Source organism: Rhinatrema bivittatum, chromosome 14 (assembly GCF_901001135.1).
Source record: "Rhinatrema bivittatum chromosome 14, aRhiBiv1.1, whole genome shotgun sequence".
In the NCBI taxonomy this organism is placed as follows: Eukaryota; Metazoa; Chordata; class Amphibia; order Gymnophiona; family Rhinatrematidae; genus Rhinatrema; species Rhinatrema bivittatum.
The window spans coordinates 80,308,369-80,334,277 of NC_042628.1; the positions used below are offsets into that span (position 1 = coordinate 80,308,369).

Consider the following 25,909-nt stretch of genomic DNA (forward strand, 5'->3'; position numbering starts at 1 on the left):
GGTTGGGGAGGATAGTTTTGATCCTCGGCTCATGTGGCTGGCCTGCAGCCACCACCGTAGCTGGGTCCGAACTCTGCCCGGGTGTGATAGACATACGGTGTAGTTCTGGGACCATGGGCTCCACTGTGATAGGAGTGAGCGCTGTAGGGGCCTCATGTGGGCTCGCGCCCATGGCACAACTTCCAGTGTGGATGCCATCAGCCCAAGGACTTGTAGGTAATCCCATGCTGAGGGATGAGGGGCGCTCAGCAAGGTCTGGAGCCGGTCCCACAACTTTGATCTCCTCGTGGGGGTCAGGCTGACCTTGTCTTCCTTGGTGTCGAATCGGACTCCTAGGTATTTCAGCGACTGCGAGGGCTGTAGGGAGCTCTTGTTTGTGTTGACTACCCATCCCAGGCTTTCCAGTAGAGCTATGACTCTGCTGGTTGCTTGGTGGCTTTCCTCCGGTGATTTTGCTTTGATCAGCCAATCGTCTAGCTAAGGATGAACGAGGATTCCTTCCTTCCTTCCTGAGTGTTGCCGCCACCACTACTATTACCTTGGTGAACGTCCGGGGTGCAGTGGCTAACCTGAAGGGTAGTGCCCGGAACTGGTAGTGACGATTCAGGACCTTGAAGCATAGGTAGCGCTGGTGTTCCTGATGAATTGGGATGTGTAAGTAGGCCTCCGACAGGTCCAGGGATGTGAGGAACTCTCCTGGCTGTATTGCACGAATGACCAATCGTAGGGTTTCCATGCGAAAGCGTGGGATCCTTAGGTGTCGGTTGACCGATTTGAGGTCCAGGATGGGCCTGAATGTACCCTCTTTCTTGGGTACGATAAAGTAAATGGAGTAATGTCCAGTATTTGTTTCCCGTGTGGGTACCGGGGTTATGGCCTCGAGGGCCAGAAGTCTGGTCAGTGTAGCTTCCACTGCCGCCCTCTTGCGGGGTTCGTGGCAGGGAGATTCCATGAACTTGTCCGGAGGGGTTCGAAGGAAGTCCAGGTAGTACCCTTCTCAGATGATGGCTAGGATCCACTTGTCCGGTTATCTCGACCCATCTGTGGTAGAACAGGGTTAGCCTGCCCCCTATGGCTTCTTCCCTTGGATGGGTCGGGTGAATCTCATTGTGGGGTGCGGCTGGGGCCTGGACCCAAGCTGGTTCCCCTCTTGTTGTGTTTGTTCCGAAAGGACTGGTTCCTGCCCGTATGGCGGGGCGCTTGATAGTTGTTCTTGTAAGGGTTGAAGTGCTATGAGCTTCTGCCTCTGGTGGACCTGGGAAAAGGACGCTGGTTTCTCTTCATCTTGTCTTCCGGCAGGCGAGGTAATGGGGAGTCGCCCCATTTGTTAGCCAGTTTCTCTAGTTCGTTGCAGAACAGGAGGGAGCCTTTGAAAGGCATTCTCGTGAGGCGTGTTTTGGAGGAGGCGTCAGCCGACCAATTTCGAAGCCAGAGTTGTCTCCTGGCTGCCACTGTGGATGACACTCCTCTGGCTGCTGTGCGCACTAGATCGGAAGCCGCGTCAGTGAGGAAGGATAGTGCTGATTCCATGTTTTCTCCCGGGGTGTTGTTCCTGGCTTGGGATAAACAGGAACGTGTCACCACGGTGCAGCAGGCCGCAATCTACAGGGACATGGCTGCCACCTGAAATGCTTGTTTTAGTATGGCTTCCAGGCGCCGGTCGTGTGCATCCTTGAGCGCTGCTCCTCCCTCCACTGGGATGGTAGTGCGCTTAGCGACCACGCAAACCATGGCGTCCTCTCTAGGGCACACCAGAAGCTCCTTGGTTGCTGGGTCCAGGGGGTACATGGCTGATAAGGCTCGACCCCCTTTGAATGAGGACTCCGGCGCATTCCACTCCAGGTCAATTAGCTGTTGTGCCGCCTGTAAGAGAGGAAAATGGCGAGACGTCTGTCGAAGGCCCTCCAGCAGGGGGTTCATTCTAGGTTCCCCGGGGTGCCTTGGCCCGGGATAGCAAGTTCCGATAGGCATTGGGATACGAGGTCCGGAAGCTCATCCTTTGAGAAGCGTCGTCTCATGGTTTGGTGTGGCTCTGTCCCTGAGGGAAGTTCTCCCTCCTCAAGGGGCTCGACTTTTTCTTCGGAGAAATCAGTGTCCCCGTAGGTGGGGCTTCTGGGTGGTGGGAGCCTGTGCCTAGGCCTCGAGAGTCCTGGGGCATGAGGGTCTTCCGGTATCGCATATGGCTGGTCCGCCCGGGGTTCAGTTTGCATTTTGACAAATGCATGAATCCCCTTAAATAACTCTACCCAGGAGATCGATGCTGGGTCTAAGTTGAGGGGCGCCCGTTCCCTGGGGGTCCCCGTCTGTGGGATGGAATCACTGGGGCCTGCTAGGTCCGGGGTGCCCCCTGAGGAGCTAGCACTGGGCCCTGGGTGGGACTGGCCCTGACCTGGATCTCCCAGGGCCTCCTAATTGTGTGCGCATAGGGTGCCTGCTTCCTCGCTCTGTGCGGCTCTGATGTGGCATGCTGGGCAGAGGCCTTGAGCTTTTATTCCTGTTTCTGGAGGTGCCATTTCTGTGGACGCGTGAGCTCTCATGCGCTCCATTGCGTCTGGTATGTGCGCGCAGATGTGCGCCTTGTACTGTGCGCGTAACTTATGCGCAGAAGGTTTTACGTGCGCCTAAGATTATGCGCACAAATAATTTTGTGCGCTTAGCTTAATTTGTGTGCTCGGATCGGACGGCGGGCGGCTCGGCGAACAAGGCCAAGATGGCGACGGCGATGATGCGGGCAATATGGCGACCTCCTTGGAGGGTCTCCACGTGGGCAGACCCTGGAACAGCCGGGGCCTAGCCCTGCTAGGGCGGATCAACCCGGTGGCACAGATTCCGATCGCCGACCTGTGCTCCTCCTCGATCTTCGGAGACCGGATTAAGTAGAAGATTTCCACCTTACCTTGTCTTCGGCGCTTCCCGGTTTTGGTCCAGGCGGTCTCCGGCTGCGGGGGGAGAGGGCAAATACCTTCCACTGCCGCGCTCGAGGGGGTGCACCCGCTGCCTCTCAGCCGCGCCCGAGATCGGGGGCTAAGTCCTCACCGCGATTCGGCCGCCGGATCGAGGCTGCCTCTACGTCGCGCCCAAGCATTTGGGGGCTAGGTCCCTGCCGTGAATCGGCCACCGGACCGAGGCTCACCTCCGAGGGACCACAGAAATCACCTCTGGAAACTCAACTGGGGGAGGGACCCGAGGGTATCACCGCAGGAGTGCGGGGCTAGTCTTCAGGTAGGTTTTTTCTTTAAATTTCGGTTTTGTTCTTTAATTTTGGTCTAACGCTCTGAGAGCGTGCAGATAGTCCCTAACTGCTATGGAGACGGAAAATACTGAGGAGCTGCACTTCCTGCAGGGGTATATGTACTAGGGGCTGACGTCAGATTGAAATCTGATCCGTCTCCAACTGCTAACAGGAGTACACTATACCCATTGGTCCTGAGTCCATCTGCTACACACTAGGAAATAAGGGTCTAACAATTCCCTCAGTGAATTCAGCACACCTTAGCCAAGTGAGGGAGTGTGCAGTATCGTTAGCAGGCCCCAAACTCTGGAATACATTGCCAACTGAGGTGAGACTACAATCTGATACTAAAAAATTCAAATCAGAACTCAAAACATGGTTATTCCACTGTGTGTATGCAGAACCCAACTAAAAAATGGCCTTGTAACTTTTGCTTCTACTTTTAAGAGTGGTTTTTGCCTTTTATTTATATCTTTTATTTTACTTACTGTTTCTAATTTTTATCCTGTATCAGTTTTATGGTTCAAGTTTTGTATTAATCGTTAATTATTTATTTTATAGTTACACAACTGTTTGAAATTTGTTTTATTGATGCTATACCTACAATTGTATTTTACTCTTTTATATTGTAAACCGTTGTGATGGAATACCCGATACGACGGTATATAAAATTTAATAAACTAAACTACACATGCAGTAAACAAGGCAAGAATCCAAGGCTCAAAGGGCCTCATTTTCTAAAGTATCGCAGGCCTACGATACTTTAGGTAATGAGGGGCAGGAGACGAAACGGGGGGGCGGTTCTGCGCTAGCCGGCAGGGATTGCACCGCCGTGGTGCGATCGCTGCCGGTTTCGCACCCAATACGCCACCATAGAAGGTGTAGCTATTGGGCGCGAACTAGGACGCGAAAAGGTGTCTTCGCAGAGTCGGCCCTGGTGACGCCCCGATTCCTCCTCTTCCGGGGCCGACTCCGCCCCCATCCTGGTATCGCATGCGAGCCACTTGGAAAATGACCCCCAAAATCTCAGGATATGTGGAAATAGGACCTGTTGCTCAGGCATCACCCAACAGGAGTGAGCTTTTATGTCTGAACAGCGATGATGACATCTGGACTTCCTGTTGCTCATCCTGTGTGCTGGGCGTATAAAACCAGGAAGTACAGAAAGGCTAAGTCAAGCAGGAAGCAGATAAGGAGCCAATTCCAGAGACTATGCCAGAACTCTCACAGGTGCAAAGAAATGCCGAGCAATAATGAGGGTGCATGCACGTGCAATTCTTCTCAAACTTCCAGATCAGACCAGTACAGTCTGCTTGTTAAAATCAATGTTTTATTATTTTTATAATGTGTTTAGACACTAGAACCATAATGATGAATTTGGGATGTGTTCTTTGAGAACATTATCATTATATCAGTCTCCCATTCTCATTGGACAGTAATGAGCTATGTACAAAGTTGATGAATTAGTGGAAGAGACTATTGCAAGAAAGGAGTCAGAGAGCAGCAACACAAACAGATGTCTCATTTATGCTAACTGTATCAAAAAAAGGAACCGGCCATGCAACAAAATTTTGCATAAAAGCTCTTCCATCAAAACAGATGTTTTTCAAATCATATAGAAAATAACAAGAACATATATTTTTGTAAGGCACCGCATCAGCAAGCCTGATGGCGTGTTCTGTATGTGTTACTCTAGAACCGCCCGGACTACTAATCATTTGCGGCTAGATGACAACTCCTGTTGACGTATTTAAATGCAAAATTCAGTGGCAAATGTTTGCATATATGTGTCCCAAATATTTTATGATATGTCCTGTCTGTATTGATATACTTTTATCCACCCGACAGCGGCCGGTGTTTCATTGCAAGATTGCAGCTTCTTCAGTGGAAATCAAATCTTAATTCTGTAAGCGTTGAAAGAGACATAATTACAACAAAGGGACCAAACATAAAGCCTATATATTGTAATTAACTGAAGTGTTGATGGAGAGCCAAACCTTTGTATCAAGGATGCCGTCTCAAACAATTCACGGGAACCAGGACAGAGACCGCTTGCGGACCAAGTATAGCTTTTTAAAGAGCCCGCGCTTGTATAGTGTCATGATGTCATGACGTTGCGGGTGCTATGATACAGAGACGCCAAAACTTCCCAGGAATCGATTACAAGAAAACATGTAGATCCAGCGATGTATTGAGTCCTGTGGGTTGTACAGTATTCAATCTATGAATCCACTGTTGCTCTGCCTGGAGTAGCTTGCTGATGAAATTACCACTGTGCCAGGAGGGCAAAAGTTGTTCTAGGATCCAGGCTTTCAATGAATCAAAGGGATGAGCTTTTTCTACACAGTGTGCTACTAAAGGAGCTGATAGGCGATTCTTATTAAGGCAAGACCGGTGCTCCACTAAGCGGGTTTTGAAAGAACGTGACGTTTTGCCTACATACCAAAGATTACAAGGACACTGAATTAAATAAATTATACCTATAGTGGAACAATCTGTATGCTGTTTGAGTGTCAAAAAACCGGATTGTACCCCGTTTTTTTGACGTCACAGGAGGCATCTTTTCTCCTGAAAACTTTTCCTACAGTTCCTGTTTTTTTATATACTCCCAAAAATTCACAAACATTTGACTATCTAGCAGAGTTTCCCTTCTTGAACCACTGTCCAAATTCATAGATTATTTTCTTGCATCTTGTATACTGACTCAAGATTCATATATCAGAGATTGTCAGGATATGTTACAATTTTTGGAGACACTAGTTGTAGACACCTCTTCAATATTGATACATTAGAAATGTCACAATTTTTGGATTGGTTAAATGGGCGGAACATTCATCTTCGTTTTACAGCATATATACAACTCCACAATATCCATTTTTTGGACATTAACATATTTAAGACTGCACATGGCTTTGAAACCACCCTATACAGGAACCCAGTATCAAGTAATACTTTCCTTCATTTTACAAGCACTCACCCCCGTGTTTTGAAGCAGAATCTTCCAGTCAGCCAGTTTCTCAGGGTCCGACGGCTATGTATATCTTTAACAGACTATAAACATCATGCCAAAGATCTATGCACGTGTTTTCAGGCTAGAGGATATCCAGCACGCTGTATCAAACGTGCTTACACTCGAGCTAAATATGCTCATTGGACCTGGCTTCTGCTTCCACGGCCTGTACTGATAAACTTACCTGTGTTCTACCTTTTTCTTCCATGAGCCATACAACAAAAAACATTATACATAATCATTGGCACATTTGCTTAATTTCATATTCTTTATGTAAATTTGTAAATATACTTAATTTTGCACATATACTAGATAAAATCGTACATAATTCTTATCCTGTAAGCACCCCCTCCTCCTGTTGCCCTTCCCTCCAGTTAGAATTTGTTTAACTTAACTTTTAAAATTTGTTAGAATTTGTTTAACCTATTTTCTCTCTATCAGCCTAGTTCTACATTCCCTGTTATAATGTAACTTTTGTTGTTGTTTGCTCTATTAACTGGTTACCCCTTGTTTACTGTAAACCGGTACGATAAGACCTGGTCTTGAGCATTGGTATATTAAAAGAATTTAAATAAATAAATAAATAAATTTTCCAATTACATTAAGAATTTCAAGATACTCCCAGATTTACATTCACTTAGGCCAACAATTTACAGGATCAATTGGTACACTCTGATTCATCTCAATACCACCAAGTCACCAACAAAGTGATCGGTTCCCATCAAGCCTGTGGGGCTTGTTCAGTCTGTCATATCATGATCTCTACTTCTGTGATTTTTTTCACACGATTGAATTACACTTGGACACTCAAACAGCATACAGATTGTTCCACTATAGGTATAATTTATTTAATTCAGTGTCCTTGTAATCTTTGGTATGTAGGCAAAACGTCACGTTCTTTCAAAACCCGCTTAGTGGAGCACCGGTCTTGCCTTAGTAAGAATTGCCTATCAGCTCCTTTAGTAGCACACTGTGTAGAAAAAGCTCATTCCTTTGATTCATTGAAAGCCTGGCTCCTAGAACAATGTCTGCCCTCCTGGCGCAGTGGTAATTTCATCAGCAAGCTACTCCAGGCAGAGCAACAGTGGATTCATAGATTGAATACTGTACAACCCACAGGACTCAATACATCGCTGGATCTACATGTTTTCTTGTAATCGATTCCTGGGAAGTTTTGGCGTCTCTGTATCATAGCACCCGCAACATCATGACATCATGACACTATACAAGCGCGGGCTCTTTAAAAAGCTATACTTGGTCCGCAAGCGGTCTCTGTCCCGGTTCCCGTGAATTGTTTGAGACGGCATCCTTGATACAAAGGTTTGGCTCTCCATCAACACTTCAGTTAATTACAATATATAGGCTTTATGTTTGGTCCCTTTGTTGTAATTATGTCTCTTTCAACGCTTACAGAATTAAGATTTGATTTCCCCTGAGGAAGCTGCAATCTTGCAGTGAAACACCGGCCGCTGTCGGGCGAATAAAAGTATATCAATACAGACGGGACATATCACAAAATATTTGGGACACATATATGCAAACATTTGCCACTGAATTGTGCATTTAAATACGTCAACAGGAGTTGTCATCTAGCCGCAAATGATTAGTAGTCCGGGCAGTTCTAGAGTAACACATACAGAACACGCCATCAGGCTTGCTGATGCGGTGCCTTACAAAAATATATGTTCTTGTTATTTTCTATATGATTTGAAAAACATCTGTTGTTTTGATGGAAGAGCTTTTGTTTTCCAGATTGTGTGCTGAGCTTTTGAGGCCAGTTTCTTGCAGGTGGGCTTAAGTTTAATGACAAGGAAAATACACAGCCTTTCAGTTCAAGTCAAAATTAAGCGTAATTTGTAATGGTCAATGTTGGATATCTTTTGTGAACACTTAGAACAGAATGTGAAATTGTTGTCTTGCACATCTGATACAGTGAGGAAAAAATGATGTGAAATAAAAATAAAAATTTTCTTCTGAGAAGAGATGCCTATGAGAGAAAATCCAACTGGATGCCTGCCCACTGCCCAGTTTTACACTGAAAAACTGGGGAACGCATATGCGTAAAAGGAGTGAAAACCTGGATAGGATAAAATAAAATCTCTGAGGCCAGGAGGAAAAATGCAAATGCAGAATTAAGCTTATTGGAATACTCTAGGTTGGCAGAAAAAATAGAAACTGGGGGAAGCTGCAAGGCCTCTTGCAATGCAGGAAAGCCTTTCAATCTTTGTCAGCAGTTCACTCAGTGTCATGTGCAGCAACTTGATCCACTTGCGTGACACAGTGAATCAACTTATCTTCAGATAAGAGATTTCTGACCCTTCAAGCATTTTGCAATATAATACTTTAAGTTGTAAGCTAATCCAACTGAACCCAAAACTACAATTCTCCCAAAACAGATATCCCAGGTTCACATCATCATTCTTGAAAGCATTAAACCAATGCTATGATGCCACACGCTTTGCATCTCTTTGTTGCATTAATAGAACAATAATGTACTTTTAAATGGTTTCCTTTTGGGCCTTTCCTTTGACAATTCTACTTTCTTCCCTAGGAAAAGTGATAGGTTATTGCAAAACTACCCAATTCACGCACTCATCCTTCCCTTTGCAGACTGAGCAAAGAGTTGTGGTTGCTACGTTAGTCCATGTGCAAATGTAGAATTAAAGGTCAAACAAGATGTAAGCAATACTTTTTTATTGGATTTACTTAATATAAATAAGATGGTATCAACCATAGCTTGTTTACTGACCTTTAATTCTACATTCTCTAAAGAACTGAAACTGAATTTTGTTTACTAGTACATCTTATGCAAAAAAAAAGGAGAAAGCAGGACAGAGCAGAACAAAGGGAAAGAGGTAAATAAACAAGAAAAAAAACAAGCATAGTGCAAAATGGAAAGAGAGAAAGTTAGTGGCAGAGTTTATAAGGATAGAAAAAAAATATCAAGACAAAAAAAATAAAAGAAAAAAATGGAAAATACAGATTGCAAGAGAAATATAAATAAGAAAAGGAAGAGAGAGCAAATAGAAACAAGATCACAAGGATGAGGAAAATCATTAAAAAAGCACTAAGAGCAAAGAGGGAAAAAAGAGAGAAAGAATGAACGTATGAGACCAACCAGATATAAACAAATGGTAGAGACAAAGCAAAGAAACAAGACTGAGAAAGACAAGGATTTCAGTATGCATCTCCAATAACTCATGAAGAGACCTGTTGAAGTAACATATGAAAACAGAGACATATCAGTAAGAAAGGTTTAGGATGTTTCTGAAAAATGAACTTGCCTTCAAAAAAATTAAGTCAACTATTTAAAGAAGAGTTATGTATTGCAATTCCAAAGCTAAGTCACGCACTGCATGCTTTATAAAAAAGAAGTGCCCAGCAGAGGTTTATATATAAGAAATGTCTCCTCAGGTCACAATGCTTAAAAAATTGCACTTAAGAAAAGTTCCTTTAATAAGAAGAATTTCCAGGGGTGCAGGAGTCCAGAAAGGCACTTGACTCCTTGTCAGTCTTGTTCTTTCATTTCAATAAAAGAAAATACTGCATAGCACAGTGCCAAGGCCCACGAGGAAAAAGGCCAAGGCTGGGCTCCAGAGATAAAGAAGAGATCCCGATATGCTCCCAGGGCCCCAGTGCCCCAGGCACTTTCCAGTAAGCACTGAACGCCTAAGGTTGTTTCTGCAAGCAGTCAAGAGCACTCCCACTGGGATCACTCTTTCCAAACAGCTTCTAGAGCCATCTTCATTTCTTTGGTTTTCAATTTTCAGTGTTCTTTCCTTAGAAAAGGGAGCTGTGTGTGACAGTAGTGAGTGTGGCAGGGCTGCTGGTTACCGTGATGGCTTCTTTAACCCCTTCTCAGAGCCAATATCCACAGTGATGTTGGTGAAGAGCGGCAGATACTCCTTGGAGAGCAGCCAATAATCCAAAGCATTCATGCCATCCTGCTTCCATGTCCTCCGTGTTTTTGCTAGCAGGTTAAACCTAGGGATGGAAACAGAAAAAGCAAAGTTGGCAAATTTTTTAAAAATTGGAGCTCGCAATCTAAAATATGCAGTGGGTTCAGAGGAGAAAGGCATGAACCAGTGGCAGACCCTTTTTTTTCTCCAAATATATTCAGAGCAACTAAAGCCTTGGACTTTAACTTATAAAAAAGTATATATACCAACCGAAGCAGCTAAACACTATAAAGGAAATAGGTATCAGATAAATAGTGATCAAAAAATATAATCCACAGGCTCTTGCCCTCAATGGGCTTCAGCCAGCATCATATAGCTGAGCACGACGTTGCCACGTCATTTACTTATTCCCACCTATTATGTTCTTTTAATACTCATTTTTAATGCTAATTTTGTTATTGTTAACTCATTTTGATAAAAATTCTTTCCTATTTTTATGTATATGATATGAACCAAAATCACTTATCTCTCTTCACTTCAAAAGCTTTCCCAAATGCTCTGCATTTATCCCTTCCTGACTTTTGACAATGTTTGGGCAGCTTCTGCCTGCTTCAGGGGATTGAAATGTATCTTCAATAAAACAAAAACACCAACATAAACCATTTATATTTTTACAAATAAAAATAAAATAAAAATAACATAACCCAGTGAGAACATACTTTCTTCAAAGACCATACACGGCTCTCCGATCAATTTTAAATAATGGCAGTGAACTCTCAACCCACATCACTCAACGTCTGAGGACTTAACCATTGAACTGGTGTGGCCTCTAAACCAATCACAATCAGCTAAACCTCTCTCACAGAAATACTGTCCAATCAATTTCTTTAAGTCCACGGGGTAGACCATCTGCAATTTAAAGATTCATCCGCCTGTAAGAGACGTAAATTATAGTCCTCTCCTTGCACATTAGATTTCAAAACTTCCAAAACTCTGAAAGAAAGATCTTCAAAAGAATGATTAGATGTGAGAAAATGCTCGACTAATGGGGCTTCCAGCCTTTGACATTTAAAGCAATTCATAACGTCTCACCCATATCTCTACAAACCCAACCGTCCACACTTATCTTCCAGACCCATCAGAAACGCCTACAAAGGCACATTAGTCGCAGCTCCTGCCAAATCAACACTAAGAAAAAGAGCACTCTCCACTGCGGGACCACACCAATGGAATGCGCTACCACCAGACCTACGACTCGAACCCAATCTACCAGAGTTCAAAAAAAGGTTAAAAACCTGGCTCTTCAGGCAAGCGTTCCAATTCCCAGAGTGTAACTAGGCACCCTCCTGACTTTCAGATCCAACCTTTGCAGGATGTCACTAACACCTTGACACTTAATTTCATACCCGTACTTGCTTAATTGCATGTCTATTTAACAGTCATTATTCACCTTTATATTACCGCTTACTGCAGACCATTTACGCTACTAAAATTCCTTGTAAAAAGGTGAACACACACATACTATTCAATACACGAATAAGGTTATTTTGTTATTTGTTTATATTTGTTAAATATTTGTTAAATATTATTGTTACTTTCAATGTTCCTTGTAATAATGTTCAATGTTTGATTAGTTATTGTTCAATGTTCTATGTAAAATAACCCTGGTCTAAACCTCCCAGACCAGGGCAACCTTTTCGTTACTTGTAAACCGGATTGATTTGTATTGCATACAGGAATTCCGGTATATAAAAATTAAAAATAAATAAATAAATAAAATAAATTTAAGTGCGTTCCGATGCTCTATCAAGCATGTTCTAAGTATACGCATAGTTTTCCCTATATATAACAAATTGCAAGGACACCAGATTAAATACACAACTTTGCTTGAAGTACAGGTCGTCCTTGCCTTAGGCTGAAACATGCGCAACTTATCCAAACATAAATGGGTATTATTGCAAGCCTATGCACAAACCGAACATGATCCACATGCTAAGTGGTCCCTACTTTCCTGCACAAACAGAGCACAACACTGATTAGTTCTGACCGCCGAGGGAAGGCACAGCAGAGCCGAGTGTGTTGGAGCAGCTTACCCAGAGACAGGATAGCCACACGACTCAGAATTCAGTGTTATGTGCTGTCAAAATGGAGAAGGTCATGAAGTCTAATGGCCAAGCTTGAAGAGATATAAAGTGAGTGCCTGTTTGCCCCACTACTTCAGGCATTATTAAGTGTGTCAGCTTCTTGGCCAAGTTGCTGCTTAGTATACTGGCTTCCCATGCTACCCCCACCACCTCAGGTGACCATACTAGGATAGGGGGAAGGTGCAAGAGTAAATAAGGGGAAGCAGGGCCGCATTAAACAAATTGGTAGACATAGGAAGAATGAAAATTAGTCTTACACAGTGCAGGCAGCTTCCCCCATTTACCTGGATTATAACTGACTTCTCCGAGTAAGCTGCAGCAGCCACCACTTACCCAGAAAGCCTGTCAGAGATGCCTCCACCCTCTTCCCTAGCAGAGCATTAGTTTACTGCATTGGGAGTTAAAACAAAATAATAATATTGGTGTTATAAAATGCACACTGAAAACCTGCACCCATTTTATTAGCCCAAAAAAAAAAAAAAAAAGTCCACAAGATCCAGTATAATGTGAACCCAGGACAAAACAAATGGGACTCAAAATATTAAATATAACAGAATCCAATCAGCCACCCCATGAGCTTAAACAAAGAAATTGGTCAGTATTTCTGTGAGCAAGGTTTAGCTGATTGTGAATGGTTTAGAGGCCACACCCACTGAAAGGTTAAATCCTCAGATATTGAGTGATGCAGATTGAGCGTCCACCGCCATGTATGGTCTTTGAAGAAGGTATGTTCTCGTGTTTATTTATTTTTATTTGTAAAAATATAAATGGTTTATGTTGGAGTTTTTGTTTTATTGAAGATACATTTCAATCCCCTGAAGCAGGCAGAAGCTGCCGAAACATTGTCAAAAGTCAGGAAGGGATAAACACTGAAAATTTGGGAAAGCTTTTGAAGTTATTTCAAGATATAAGTGATTTTGGTTCATATGATAAACATAGAAATAGGAAAGAATTTTTTAACAAAATGAGAATGAACAATAACAAAATTAGCATTAAAAGTGAGTATTAAAGAACATAATAGGTGGGAATAAGTAAATGACGTGAAAACGTTGTGCTCAGCTATATGATGCTGGCTGAAGCCCATTGAGGAAAAGAGCCTGTGGATTATATTTTTTGAGCACTATTTATCTGATACCTATTCCCTAGTTGCTTTGGTTGGTATATATATATATATATATTTTATTTTTTTTTGTTTTTATAAGACTTTTTGTTTCTGCCATTATCTATTATGTTTTATTTAGAACTTGATTTGGAGTCCCTGGATGATAGTTAGATCAAATAAAGACATTAATGGATTGGTAAATAATTATTGACCAAAATGGCCAAATAATATTTATCCTAACATAATCAACTCATATAAAAGATGTGGAGTCTGGTGTGGAATAAATGGATTGTTTTTAATATTACATATTTTTTTGTCTGATTTACTGTATTTGAAATTTTGTATGAGTTAGGATAAATTGTGTTTTGGTCATTTTGTTCAACTAAATTACAGGGTCATTCATCAAATCGCGTTAGGGTCTCATCGCGTGATAAAAGGGGTCAACATGCAAGGTTTATCCAGTTGCTTGTTTGCATGCAAATTGGATAAGTATGCTAAAGCCAGCTTTTATGCAAATGAGGGACCAGTCACCTTCCCGAACAGTCTCTCTCTCTCATGCGCACACACAGGCTTCCCACTTTCATGTTCTTTCTTACATATACAGGTTTCTCACTCCCATGCTGTGTCACACACACCCAGGTTTCTCACTCCCATGCTAGCTCTCTCCACATGCACAGGCTTCTCATTCCCACACTCACTTTCTCTCTCTCACACACACACACACACACACACATACTCCAGTCATCTCCCTGACCAGTCCATTGCCTCTCCTATATACACACATCACCTCTGTGAGCAGTTTCTCTCAATCACACACATGCTCTCTCTCACACACTTACATAGATGATCTCAATCAAATGCTCTCACTTACACACGGGCTCTCACTCACAGTTACACATGCACACTCTCAATCACACATACATACATTCTCTCACTTACAGACAGGCTGGCTCTCTCTCACTTCCTGCCCCCCTGAGCACAAATAGTAGCTGCAGCAGCCTCTTCCTCTAGTCCCCACAGGCCAAGAAAGAAGAATCCCATCGGCCACAGGAGGCTAATTCTGCTGTCTCCTGTGCTGATTTCTGGCTGCTTCTGATTTTGCTCCAGGCCCACGTTACTGCTCAGGGCCGCCGCTGCTGCCGTTACTTTTTCATGCAGCAACATCACTTCCTGTTCCGCGCCAGGAGGCAGCTGCAAGAAGAAGAAAAGGCCCAGCCGCAGTTGCCAGCCTCCACTAACACTGTTGCCGTTCCCATCCGGGCTTGAACGTGCTGATAGCCCGGGCGGCAGCGGCAGCAGTGGAAGATTGTCCCTCTCTCGCTCGGTGAAGGAACAGGAGGGAAGAGCAGCGGGAGACCAGTAGCACGCGACACACCGGTTGAGAATCGTTGCCCTAGAACATAGATATACAAACACAAGCATGTAGTTTTTAAAAATCTCACAGTGAAAACGTGTCATGCAAGAATAAGCAATCCACCAGTGGTGTTTTGACTTGAGTGTTACAGTTCATTACAGTGGGATCTCATAGAAAGGGGCCCTTTCTCCAAAAGAGAAGGAAGCATTTCCTGCCTGTTCAACCTTAGCAAAAGCTGACCAAACCCTATCAGCTCCTCCCACAGAGATTTTTCTGACAGCAACATTGGTTGCTTAACACTTCCAGAGTTGCTGTTACAGCAGAACAGGAAGCACCCAGATCAATTAAGAGAATACCTCATTCCTACCTGTGGTTTTCAAGATCCAGGGAATGGCGGTTCATGAGGAGAGGGTGCCAAATTAAGAAAAAAAAACAAAAACAAGGAAAGGGGGGGGCTGACTTGCTGACTCAGCAACATTTTTTTTATGCGTACTGGAGGCTTTTGGGGGGCAGTGGGGGATGAGAGGTGCTTGGCCTGGCAGGACTGTTTGTGAAATATTGAGGACAGAATTGGAAATTGGACTGTTGGCCCACTGCATTTTTTTTTATCAGCTATATTCAGTTTAATATAGTCAGTTAAGTCTTAAGTTATCTGGCTATACGAAGTCCGATAATTTCAAAACCTAACCAGTTATATTCAGACATAGCCTGTTAGGATTTAGTTATCTGGTTACATGTAACTGGATACCTTTAGGAAAGTATGTTTAGTTTAGTTGATTGACTTAATGAATTGCATTTTTTTTTTTTTACAGTAAATCAAAATAAACAGAAATAATAAAAATCACATTTCAGTATAACATACAATAAAATATACAAATAAAACACTACAAATGAAAAAAGATTAAATAAAAACCAGATAAAATCAAGACAATGTAAACATAAAAATAAAGAAAAATAATCATAAACCACAAATAAGAACAAGAGCATAAGAAGAAACATAAGAAAATAATATTTGCTATACTGGGTCAGACCAAAGTCCATCAAGGCCAGAATCCTGTTTCCATCAGTGGCCAATCGAGGTCACATGTACCTGGCAGGATCTCAAAAGGTCAATAGATTCCATGTATCAGACTAAAATCAACATCAAATATTGGTCTTATAAATAAACTTCGGTAAACCAAGTTTTGTGTTGTTTCCTAAACTTCTGATAATCTTTCTCAAGTCACAAGTACAAAGCAAAGAGTTCCATAAAGAAAAAGCAAGAAAACTAAACGCCATCTCACAAGTATGTTCCAGAACAATTTCCTTTGGTGAAGGATGTTTTAATAGATCAACTGAGAGGATCGAAAAGATCTAGTATGTTGGTATAAAGTAATTAGACTGAAACGATAGGATGAAGCTTGATGACTTAAAGCTCTAAAAATTAAACAAAATGTTTTAAATTGACTATAAGAGGAAATGGGAAGCCAAAGAAGTTCCTGAAGAAGAGGGGAGGGACATATGGTCATACTTACATGTACTAAAGATAATTTAGCTGTGTTATTTTGCACTAATTGAAGATGATGAATTGAGTAGGAAGCAAGACCATGAAAGAGAGCATTACAATAACATACAGTTAAGAACAAGCATATGGGTCAAGGTCTTAGATGGATCTAAAAAGGGGCAAAGTCAGCGTATAAAACGTAAAAATAAGAAGAATGCTGTTCTAAATCTGAAATATGTGGAGTGAAACTGAAGGGAGCCAAACAATACCTAAGGAGGTAAGCACCTCTTAGTCCAATGACTTGGGATGGATATCCCTTAGAGGTTTTGCATATGTAAAACCACATGGCCTCTAATTTATTAGGGTTGACCTTAAGTCTGTTGAGAAGTAAGTCAACTGGAGATCTCGGACAAACAAAAACTGAAACTAAACAATGACTTCGGGTTCTTAGAAATAAAGGAGACTAAAATCTAAACATCATCAGCAAGAAAAGAACATCCAGAACCAAGGCTTTCGAGCAGTGTATTTTTATTTTGTATTTATTAAAACTTATTGATCGCTTAACAGAAAGTAGGCCTAAGCGATTCACAATAAAACAAGCATAAAATTAACAAAACAAACAGAAAAAACAAAATAAAAGGTCCAACCACCATCAGCACAAATTAACCATAGGCCGGCTGCAGCAGGAAGTTCTTCAATTGGAGTCTGAATTTTTTTAAGCTGTCCTGAAGACGGAGATCATGTGGCAGTGAGCTCCATAAAGTAGAGGCTGCTACCGAGAATGAAGTTTCTCTGGTTGTAGTAAGGCAAGCATGGCAAACAGATGGAATATCCAATAGTCCACATTGAGAGGATCTTAAATCCAGAGTTGGTTTATAGATCCTTAAGAGGGCATTGGACCAAGAGGGAGAGTCAGAGCTCAGCAATTAAAAGTGGTCATGGCAACTTTATACCAAATACGTTCATGTATAGGTAACCATTTCAATTTTTCCAAGATTGGTGTAATATGATCAAAGCGTTTCGCATTAGATACAAATCTAGCAGCAGAATTTAAAAGCAGTTGTAACAGATTAAAAGAATTCTCGGGTAAACCTAGTAATAGACTATTACAATAATCCACATGAAAGAAAATAAGTGCACTTACAAGATGTGAAAATCAGAATTATGTAACAAGTGACGTAGTCCAGCTAACAAAGAAGCCTGTTTTAATAACTGATTTAATGTTGCATCAAGAGTGACACCAAGACTTTTGATGGGATTATTTAATGAGAAGGTCAGATTGTCACGAGTAATTGTGTCATATTGAGGGCGTAGAATGAGGTCCATGTATCAACAAGAGTTCAGTTTTTGCGGTGTTGAGTGATAATTTGTTCTGGTGCAACCATTGTTTTATAGATGACAAACAAATCTGAAGGTGATTTAGGGTATTTTTCCAAAATGTTTATACTTTGATAATAAACTGAATATCATCAGCAAAAATTTTAAATCGGTCAGTAATGCTTGCGAGAAGTTTAGTGATAGCATGGCAGATAAGGCTGAACCTTGTGGAACACCGGACTTTAAATGGTGAACTTCAGTGGAGCAATGGAAACATTAAAAAAGTGGGAGATAAAAATCATACCTTGTGGAACACCACAAATTACTGAAGAGGATTTAGAATTATATTTGATATGAAAATTTCTTTCAGTGAGAAGAGTTAAACAGTTCAATGCTGTGCCATTGATACCAATATCTGTTAAACGTAGAAGCAAGAGATGATACTTGACAGTATCGATGACTGAAGATATGTTGAGGAAAACAACTAGAACATCTTTCAGGCTGATATTCAAACGGTAAGTTCTACTTATCCAGCTACCTATCTGGCTTTCTAGCAGCCACTGAAAATCTGGGTATATTCAACAGCCAACAGATAGCTGGATAAGTCACTTATCCGGCTAACTATTTAGCCGGACAAATTGTGCATTGATCGGGGTGGTGCTACTTATTTATCTGGCTAAAATAGCGATATTCAGCCTTAGATAGATAACTTATCTACCTAACGGGTCGATTCAGTAAAGTCCGCGGGAGAGCGGGCATTTGCCCGCTCTCCCGGTATGCGCATAGGCCTCTCCTGTGCGTGCGATTCTGTATTTAAATGAGGCCCAGCGGTAAAAACGGGCAAAAGGAGGCGCTAAGGACACTAGCGCGTCCCTAGCACCTCCAGTGGGTTTGACAGCCGACGCTCAATTTTGCCGGCGTCTGTTCTGACAGCCACGGGCTCGGAAACCAGACTTTTGGAACGTTTCGGGACCTCCGACTTAACATCACCATGATATTAAGTGGGAGGGTGCACAGAAAAGCAGTTTTTACTGCTTTTCTGTGCACTTTCCCAGTGCCCGAAGAAATTAGCGCCTACCTTTGGGTAGGCGCTAATTTCTGAAAGTAAAATGTGTGCCTTGGCTGCACATTTTACTTTCTGTATCGCGCGGGAATACCTAATAGGACCATCAACATGCATTTGCATGTTGCGGGCGCTATTAAGTTCAGCGGATTGGACACGCGTTTTCGGCCCCTTAATGAATAAGGGGTAAGGGAATACGCGTGTCCAGTGGCGGGTTAACATTGTGCTCCGTTGGAGCGCACTGTACTGTATCGGCCTGTAAGTTAGATCTGTTCAAAAGATGGATAAATTAGACCTGCTAAGTAGTGATTTGTCTGCGGATATTCAGCAGAATAGCTGTGCTCTTGAATATTCCATCTAAGTTAGCCGGATATGTTTATCCCAGCTGAACGGCTAGGTTTTCGATATTGATCTCCTTTGTGTTTATCAGATTTAGGATAATTTCATTTAATAAAGCAGAAAGTGCTGTTTCCACACTATAGCCTTTCCGGAAACCGGATTGTTTGGGGTGGAAGACCAGAGTATTGTTGAGATAAACATGGAGTTGAGACAGGATGACATTTTCAGTAATTTTAGAGAAAGTAGGTAAATTAGAGATGGGTTTATAGTTGCCCAAGTCATCAGGAGCTGAACTGGGCTTTTTTAGGACCAGCCTAACCTTAGCAGATTTTAAAGCAGGAATAAGAAATCCAGAAGTAAGACTATTTATAATAGATGTCATAATAGGTTACAAACATAACTCCAGATTTTTCCAGAACTTAAATGGTAAGAGATGTAGGCAGGAAGAAGAAGAATTCATCTGCTTTAATAGCAGTTGAAGACCAGCAGAGGTAACTTTATTAAAGCTGTCAATTTATTGAAAGGTGCTAAAGATCTACTATCAGAAGAAAACTCATCAGGCATATCAAGATAAAGACCTGCTTTCTAAAAGATTTAGATCAGAGCTAACAACCCCATTAGCAGTCTGTGATAGACTGAACTAAATGGTCTTAAATGAAACTATTAGATTTTCGGCTTTAACAGCAGAGCTGATAGGAACAGAATACAGGGAAGATTGGAGGCCTGTTCAATAAGCTTGAAAAGCTGCTAAGGGAGATTGTCTGCATTTCTCACTGGAAGAATGCTTTTTTATTTATTTTTTTACTAACCTGATGTGCATTAGATACATAGATACATAGAAATGACGGCAGAAAAAGACCAATCGGCCCATCCAGTCTGCCCAGCAAGTTCCCACACTTATTTTCCCATACGTATCTGTTTCACCAACCACCAATTTCAGGGCCCTTGTTGGTAACTGTTTGATTCAAGTTTCCTGCCATCCCCTGCCATTGATGCAGAGAGTAATGTTGGAGTTGCATCAAAGGTGAGCATAAGGCTTAATGGTTAAGGATAGTCACTGCCGCATCAAGCAAGTTACCCCAATGCTTGTTTACCCAGACTGTACAGATCATTGCCTTGTTGGATGTTATCTGAATGTAAATCCTGTTTTCCACATTTCTCTCTGCTGTTGAAGCAGAGAGCAACGCTATATATGCATTCAAAGTGATGTATCAGGCTTAATTGGTTTAGGGTAGTAACCGCTGTAATAAGCAAGCTACCCCATGCATGTTTATCTCGATTGTGAAGTTCAGTCCTTGTTGGTTGTTGTCTGAATGCAAATCCTCTTTTCCACATTTCCCCCTGCCATTGAAGCAGAGAGCAACGCTGAATATACATTCAATGTGATGTATCAGGCTTAAAAGGAGGAGCACAAAGAAGAATACCTGGTAGAACTGAGGGAGACGAAGAAATTAATCAAGATGGCAAAAAGTCAAGCGGAAGAGAGGATTGCTAAAGAGGTAAAGAGTGGTAACAAAACATTTTTCAGATACATCAGTGAAAAGAGAAAAGTTCAAAGTGGTATAGTGAAATTGAAAGGTGGAAAGGATCAATGTGTGGAGAGAGACGAAGAAATGGCAGAAATATTAAATGAATACTTCAGTTCTGTGTTCACTAAAGAGGACCCTGGAGAAGGACCGTCACTAGTTAAAAAGAAACTGGAGGGGAATGGAGTAGATGTAACTTCATTTACAGTAGAAAATGTATGGGAAGAGCTGGTGAAACAAAGTGGACAAAGCCATGGGGCCTGATGAAGTTCATCCCAGAATACTGAGGGAGCTCAGAGATGTGCTGGCGTGTCCGCTGTGTGACCTGTTCAATAGATCCCTAGAAACGGGAGTGGTGCCGAATGATTGGAGGAGAGCGGTGCTGGTCCCGCTTCACAAGAGTGGGAACAGAGAAGAGGCTGGTAACTACAGACCGGTTAGCCTCACTTCGGTGGTGGGAAAAGTAATGGAGTCACTGTTGAAAGAGAGAATAGTGAACTATCTACAGTCGGGAGAATTGCTGGACCAGAAGCAGAATGGATTCACCATTGGAAGATCCTGTCAGACAAATCTGATTGACTTTTTTGTCTGGGTAACCAAGGAATTGGATCAAGGAAGAGTACTCGATGTCATCTACTTGGATTTCAGCAAAGCTTTTGACACTGTCCTGCACAGGAGACTGGTGAATAAAATGAGAAGCTTAGGAGTGAGTGCCGAGGTGGTGGTCTGGATTGCAAACTGGTTGACGGACAGAATACAATGTGTGATGGTAAATGGAACTCTCTCTGAAGAGAGAGCGGTTTTAAGCGGTGTACCGCAGGGATCGGTGTTGGGACCGGTCCTTTTCAATATCTTTGTGAGCGACATTGCGGAAGGGATAGAAGGTAAGGTATGTCTTTTTGCGGATGACACTAAGATCTGCAACAGAGTGGACACGCCAGAAGGAGTGGAGAGAATGAGACGGGATTTAAGGAAGATGGAAGAGTGGTCGAAGATATGGCAGCTGACATTCAATGCCAAGAAGTGCAGAGTCATGCATATGGGGAGTGGAAATCCGAATGAACTGTATTCGATGGGGGGAGAAAGGCTGATGTGCATGGAGCAGGAGAGAGACCTTGGGGTGATGGTGTCTAATGATCTGAAGTCGGCGAAACAATGTGACAAGGCGATAGCTAAAGCCAGAAGAATGCTGGGCTGCATAGAGAGAGGAATATCGAGTAAGAAAAGGGAAGTGATTATCCCCTTGTACAGGTCCTTGGTGAGACCTCACCTGGAGTATTGTGTTCAGTTCTGGAGACCGTATCTCCGAAGAGACAGAGACAAGATGGAGGCGGTCCAGAGAAGGGCGACCAAAAAGGTGGAAGGTCTTCATTGAATGACTTATGAGGAGAGATTGAAGAATCTAAATATGTACACCCTGGAGGAAAGGAGGAGCAGAGGTGATATGATACAGACTTTCAGATACTTGAAAGGTTTTAATGATCCAAAGACAACGACAAACCTTTTCCGTCAGAAAAAAATCAGCAGAACCAGGGGTCACGATTTGAAGCTCCAGGGAGAAAGATTCAGAACCAATGTCTGGAAGTATTTCTTCACGGAGAGGGTGGTGGATACCTGGAATGCCCTTCCGAAGGAAGTGGTGAAGACCAGAACTGTGAAGGACTTCAAAGGGGCGTGGGATAAACACTGTGGATCCATAAAATCAAGAGGCCGTCAATAAAGAGTGGGTGGCTCGCCAGAATGACGGCTACTGCCTGGAGATAATACCCTTTTTTTAATAAACATACACATGGGTTACTGTGACTCCAACATCGCTCTAAGCTACAACAGCAAGAGGAAATGTGGAAAAAAGGATTCGCACTCACAAAGCGGGGAGTAGCTGGCTTGTTCCGGCGGTTACTACCCCAAACCAATAAGCCTGATACTTCACTTTCAATGCATATCCAGCATAGCTCTCTGCTTCAACAGCAGGGGAGAAGAAAAACTGATACTTCACGCATATCCAGCATAGCTCTCTGCTTCAACAGCAGGGGAGAAGAAAAAAGGATTCGCACTCACAAAGCGGGGAGTAGCTGGCTTGTTACGGCGGTTACTACCCCAAAGCAAATAAGCCTGATACTTCACTTTCAATGCATATCCAGCATAGCTCTCTGCTTCAACGGCAGGGAGAAGAAAAACTGATACTACACGCATATCCAGCATAGCTCCCTGCTTCAACGGCAGGGGAGAAGAAAAACAACCAATAAGGGCTGAATAACATAGTCTGGGTAAAACAAATAAGCATGGGTGTAGCTTGCTTATTGCGGCGGTTACTTCCCCTACTACCCCTAACTAATCAAGCTTGATATTTCACTTGGATGCAGCTCCATCACTGCTCTCTACATTAATGGTGGGGGTGGAAGGGAAATAGAACCAAAGAACTAAGAGAAACAGATAACTATGAGAAAAAAATGTGTGAAGCTTGCTGGGCAGACTGGATGGGCCGTTTGGTCTTCTTCTGCCGTCATTTCTATGTTTCTATAATTAGTTTAGGGTAGCAACCGCCGTAATAAGCAAGCTACCCCCCATGCTTATTTGTTTATCCAGATTGTGAAGTTCAGTCCTTGTTGGTTGTTGTCTGAATGCAAATCCTCTTTTCCACATTTCCCCTTGCCGTTGAAGCAGAGAGCAATGTTGGAGTTGCATTAACCTTGCGAAGGCTTATTGAGTAAGGGTAGTAATCTCCAGGTCGTAGCCTCCACTCCAGTAATCCACACCCATGGCTCTTCTCTTCATTCCCATCCTCTAGCCTTTATGGATTCACAGTGTTTATCCTATGCCCCTTTTAAATCCTACACAGTTTGTCTTTACCACTTCCTCCAGAAGGGCATTCCAGGCATCCACCACCCTCTCCGTGAAGAAATACTTCCTGACATTGGTTCTGAGTCTTCCTCCCTGGAGCTTCAAGTCGTGACCCCTAGTTCTACTGAATTTTTTTTCCAACGGAAACCATTTTTTTTATTGTCTCATAATTTCCCCTTTTTTTTAAATAATGATTAATGCTATTAAACATAGAAACATAGAAATGACGGCAAAAAAGGACCAAATGGTCCATCCAGTCTGCCCAGCAAGCTTAAGGTAGTAACTGCTACTCTGCAGGTTCCTCCCATGTTTTTAAGGGTAATAACTTCCATTCCGTGTAGTTATCCCCAAGTCTTATGATAAACCATAAAAGTTGGAGCTAGCAACATTTTTTTTTTACTGGGTGATGCACTTTCTAGAAAATTCAGACAGTGCTGCTTGACATGCTTTCCTTATGGACTTGGCCGTATAAGCAACCCTAAGATTTTTCCCTTAAGTCTGCAGATCAATATCCCAGACCGTAGAAGTCAGGTCCCTCTTGGTTGTTGTTGTCTGAATCCAAATCCCCTTTTCCCCTGCCATGAAAGTGGGGAGTAATGTTGCAGTTATATTAAAGTTTGACCATTTGCTATTTCTAAATAACTTCATAAGATGAGAATATCTATCCAATTATTTATATTTGTTTACCTCAATTATATTAAAAGCATTAAGGCTTATTGGTTAAGCCTTAATGCCTTAATGCCTTCTGCCGAGGGTAATTTTACAAGAAACAGCAAACTATACAATAGATTTCATATCATAATGTAAATAATGTAAATATTTTAATCCCGACCGTTCGGCTCTCTTATTCTAATTTCTCTTCCCAGTTTTAAGACCCTGTTGTAATGTAACTTTTGTTCTCCTTGCACTTGTTTTTTCGTTTTTTGTTCTCACCCCTTGTTTTATGTAAACCGGCATGATGTGGTTTCTAATCATGAATGCCGGTATAGAAAAACGCTAAATAAATAAAATAAATAAATAATAACTGCCACACCAGCAAGTTAACTTATGTACACTTTCTTCATTTCCTTTAGGATTTGGCCATAGAAGCAGTCTTGTGCTGTTTTCCTTATGTCTGCATATCAGTATCCCCTTAGTGTCACCTGAATCCCATTCCTCTTTTGCCCCCTGCTGTCTAAATGGGGAGCACTATTGCAGTTGCAATAAAAGCGTCAAGGCATATTGGTTAAGGGTAGTAATATCCATGCCTTCTGTTAATATTCTTCCTTCAGTTTCCTCCCCCTTTCAGATCCTAGTTATTTTTCCTTGTTTTTTGTAACTTTCTCACATCCTAAATATTGTTATTATATCTGTTAAGTTTCATTCTATATGTGACGTTGAATTGGGAAATGTTTTACTATGTTACTCTCTGCCTTTACTCACATTGTTAATTGTAAACCGGGTTGATGTGATTCCTATCATGAAACTCGGTATAATAAAAATAATAAATAAATAAATAAATAAGGGTAATAACTGCTGCACCAGCAAGTTTCCCCCATGCATGCTTTTCTCATTTCCATTCTCTAGCCTTTAGAGATCCACAGTGTTTACCCATGCCCCATTGAATTCTTTGTTTTTGTCTTCACCACCTCCTCCGGAACGACGTTCCAGGCATCCACCACCCTCTGTGAAGAAATATTTCCTGACGCTGGTTGAGTCGTACACCCTGGAGTTTCATTTTGTGTTCCCTAGTTCTATTGTTTTCTTTCCAATGGAAATAGTCCGAAGTTCGTGCATCATTAAAACCTTTTAGGTATCTGAAGGTCTGTATCATCTCTCCCCTGCACCTTCTCTCTTCCAGCATATACATATTCAAATATTTCAGCCTCTCATAAATCTTTCAATACAGAGACCACACCATTTTGGTCGCCCTTCTCTGAACCGTTTCCATCCTGTCTCTATCCTCTTTGAGATGAGGGCTCTAGAACTGAATACAGTACTCCAGGTGAGGCCTCAACATGGACATTATCACCTCCTTTTTCTTACTGGTTATTCCTCTCTCTGTGCAGCCCAGCATTCTTCTGGCTTTAGCTATCGCCTTGTCATAATGCTTCACCATCTTCAGATCACCAGACACTATTAGCTCTAGATCCTTCTCGGTCTATGATCATTAGACCTTCACCCCGCATCACATACAGCTCTTTTGGATTACCACAGCCCAGATGCATGACTGTACTTCTTGGCATTGAATCCCAGCTGCCAAATCTTCAATCAGCCTTCATAAATCACTTTTAATTCTCTCTATTCCTTCAGGCGTGTCTACTCTGTTGCAGATCTTAGTATGATTTGCAAATAGACAAACTTTACCTTCTATCCCTTCTGCAACGTCGCTCACAAAGAAATTGAATAGAACCAGTCTCAACACGGATACCTGTGGCATGTCTCTTAACACTGATCTCTCTTCAGAGTAGGTTCCATTTACCATTATGCTCTGCCTCCTATCAGTCAACCAGTTGTAATCCACGCCATCACCTTGGTGCTCATGCCTAAGCTTCTCATTTTATTCACAAGCCTCCCATGCAGGACCATAATCAAAAGACTTTCTGAAATCCAAGTAGAT

At 42.2% G+C, this 25,909-nt stretch overlaps 1 protein-coding gene across 2 annotated transcripts in view; it reads right to left on the reverse strand.

Moving 5' to 3' along the window:
* Positions 1-8,073: 8,073 nt before the first annotated feature.
* Positions 8,074-25,909, reverse strand: part of LOC115075977 (beta-1,4-galactosyltransferase 3-like) — a 122,168-nt gene continuing 104,332 nt past the window's right edge. For both annotated transcript variants that reach the window (XM_029576989.1, XM_029576988.1), the window contains exon 7: positions 8,074-10,226. In XM_029576989.1, the coding sequence (XP_029432849.1) occupies positions 10,073-10,226 (154 nt within the window). In that variant the 3' untranslated portion in view covers positions 8,074-10,072. The remainder of the gene's footprint in view (positions 10,227-25,909) is intronic.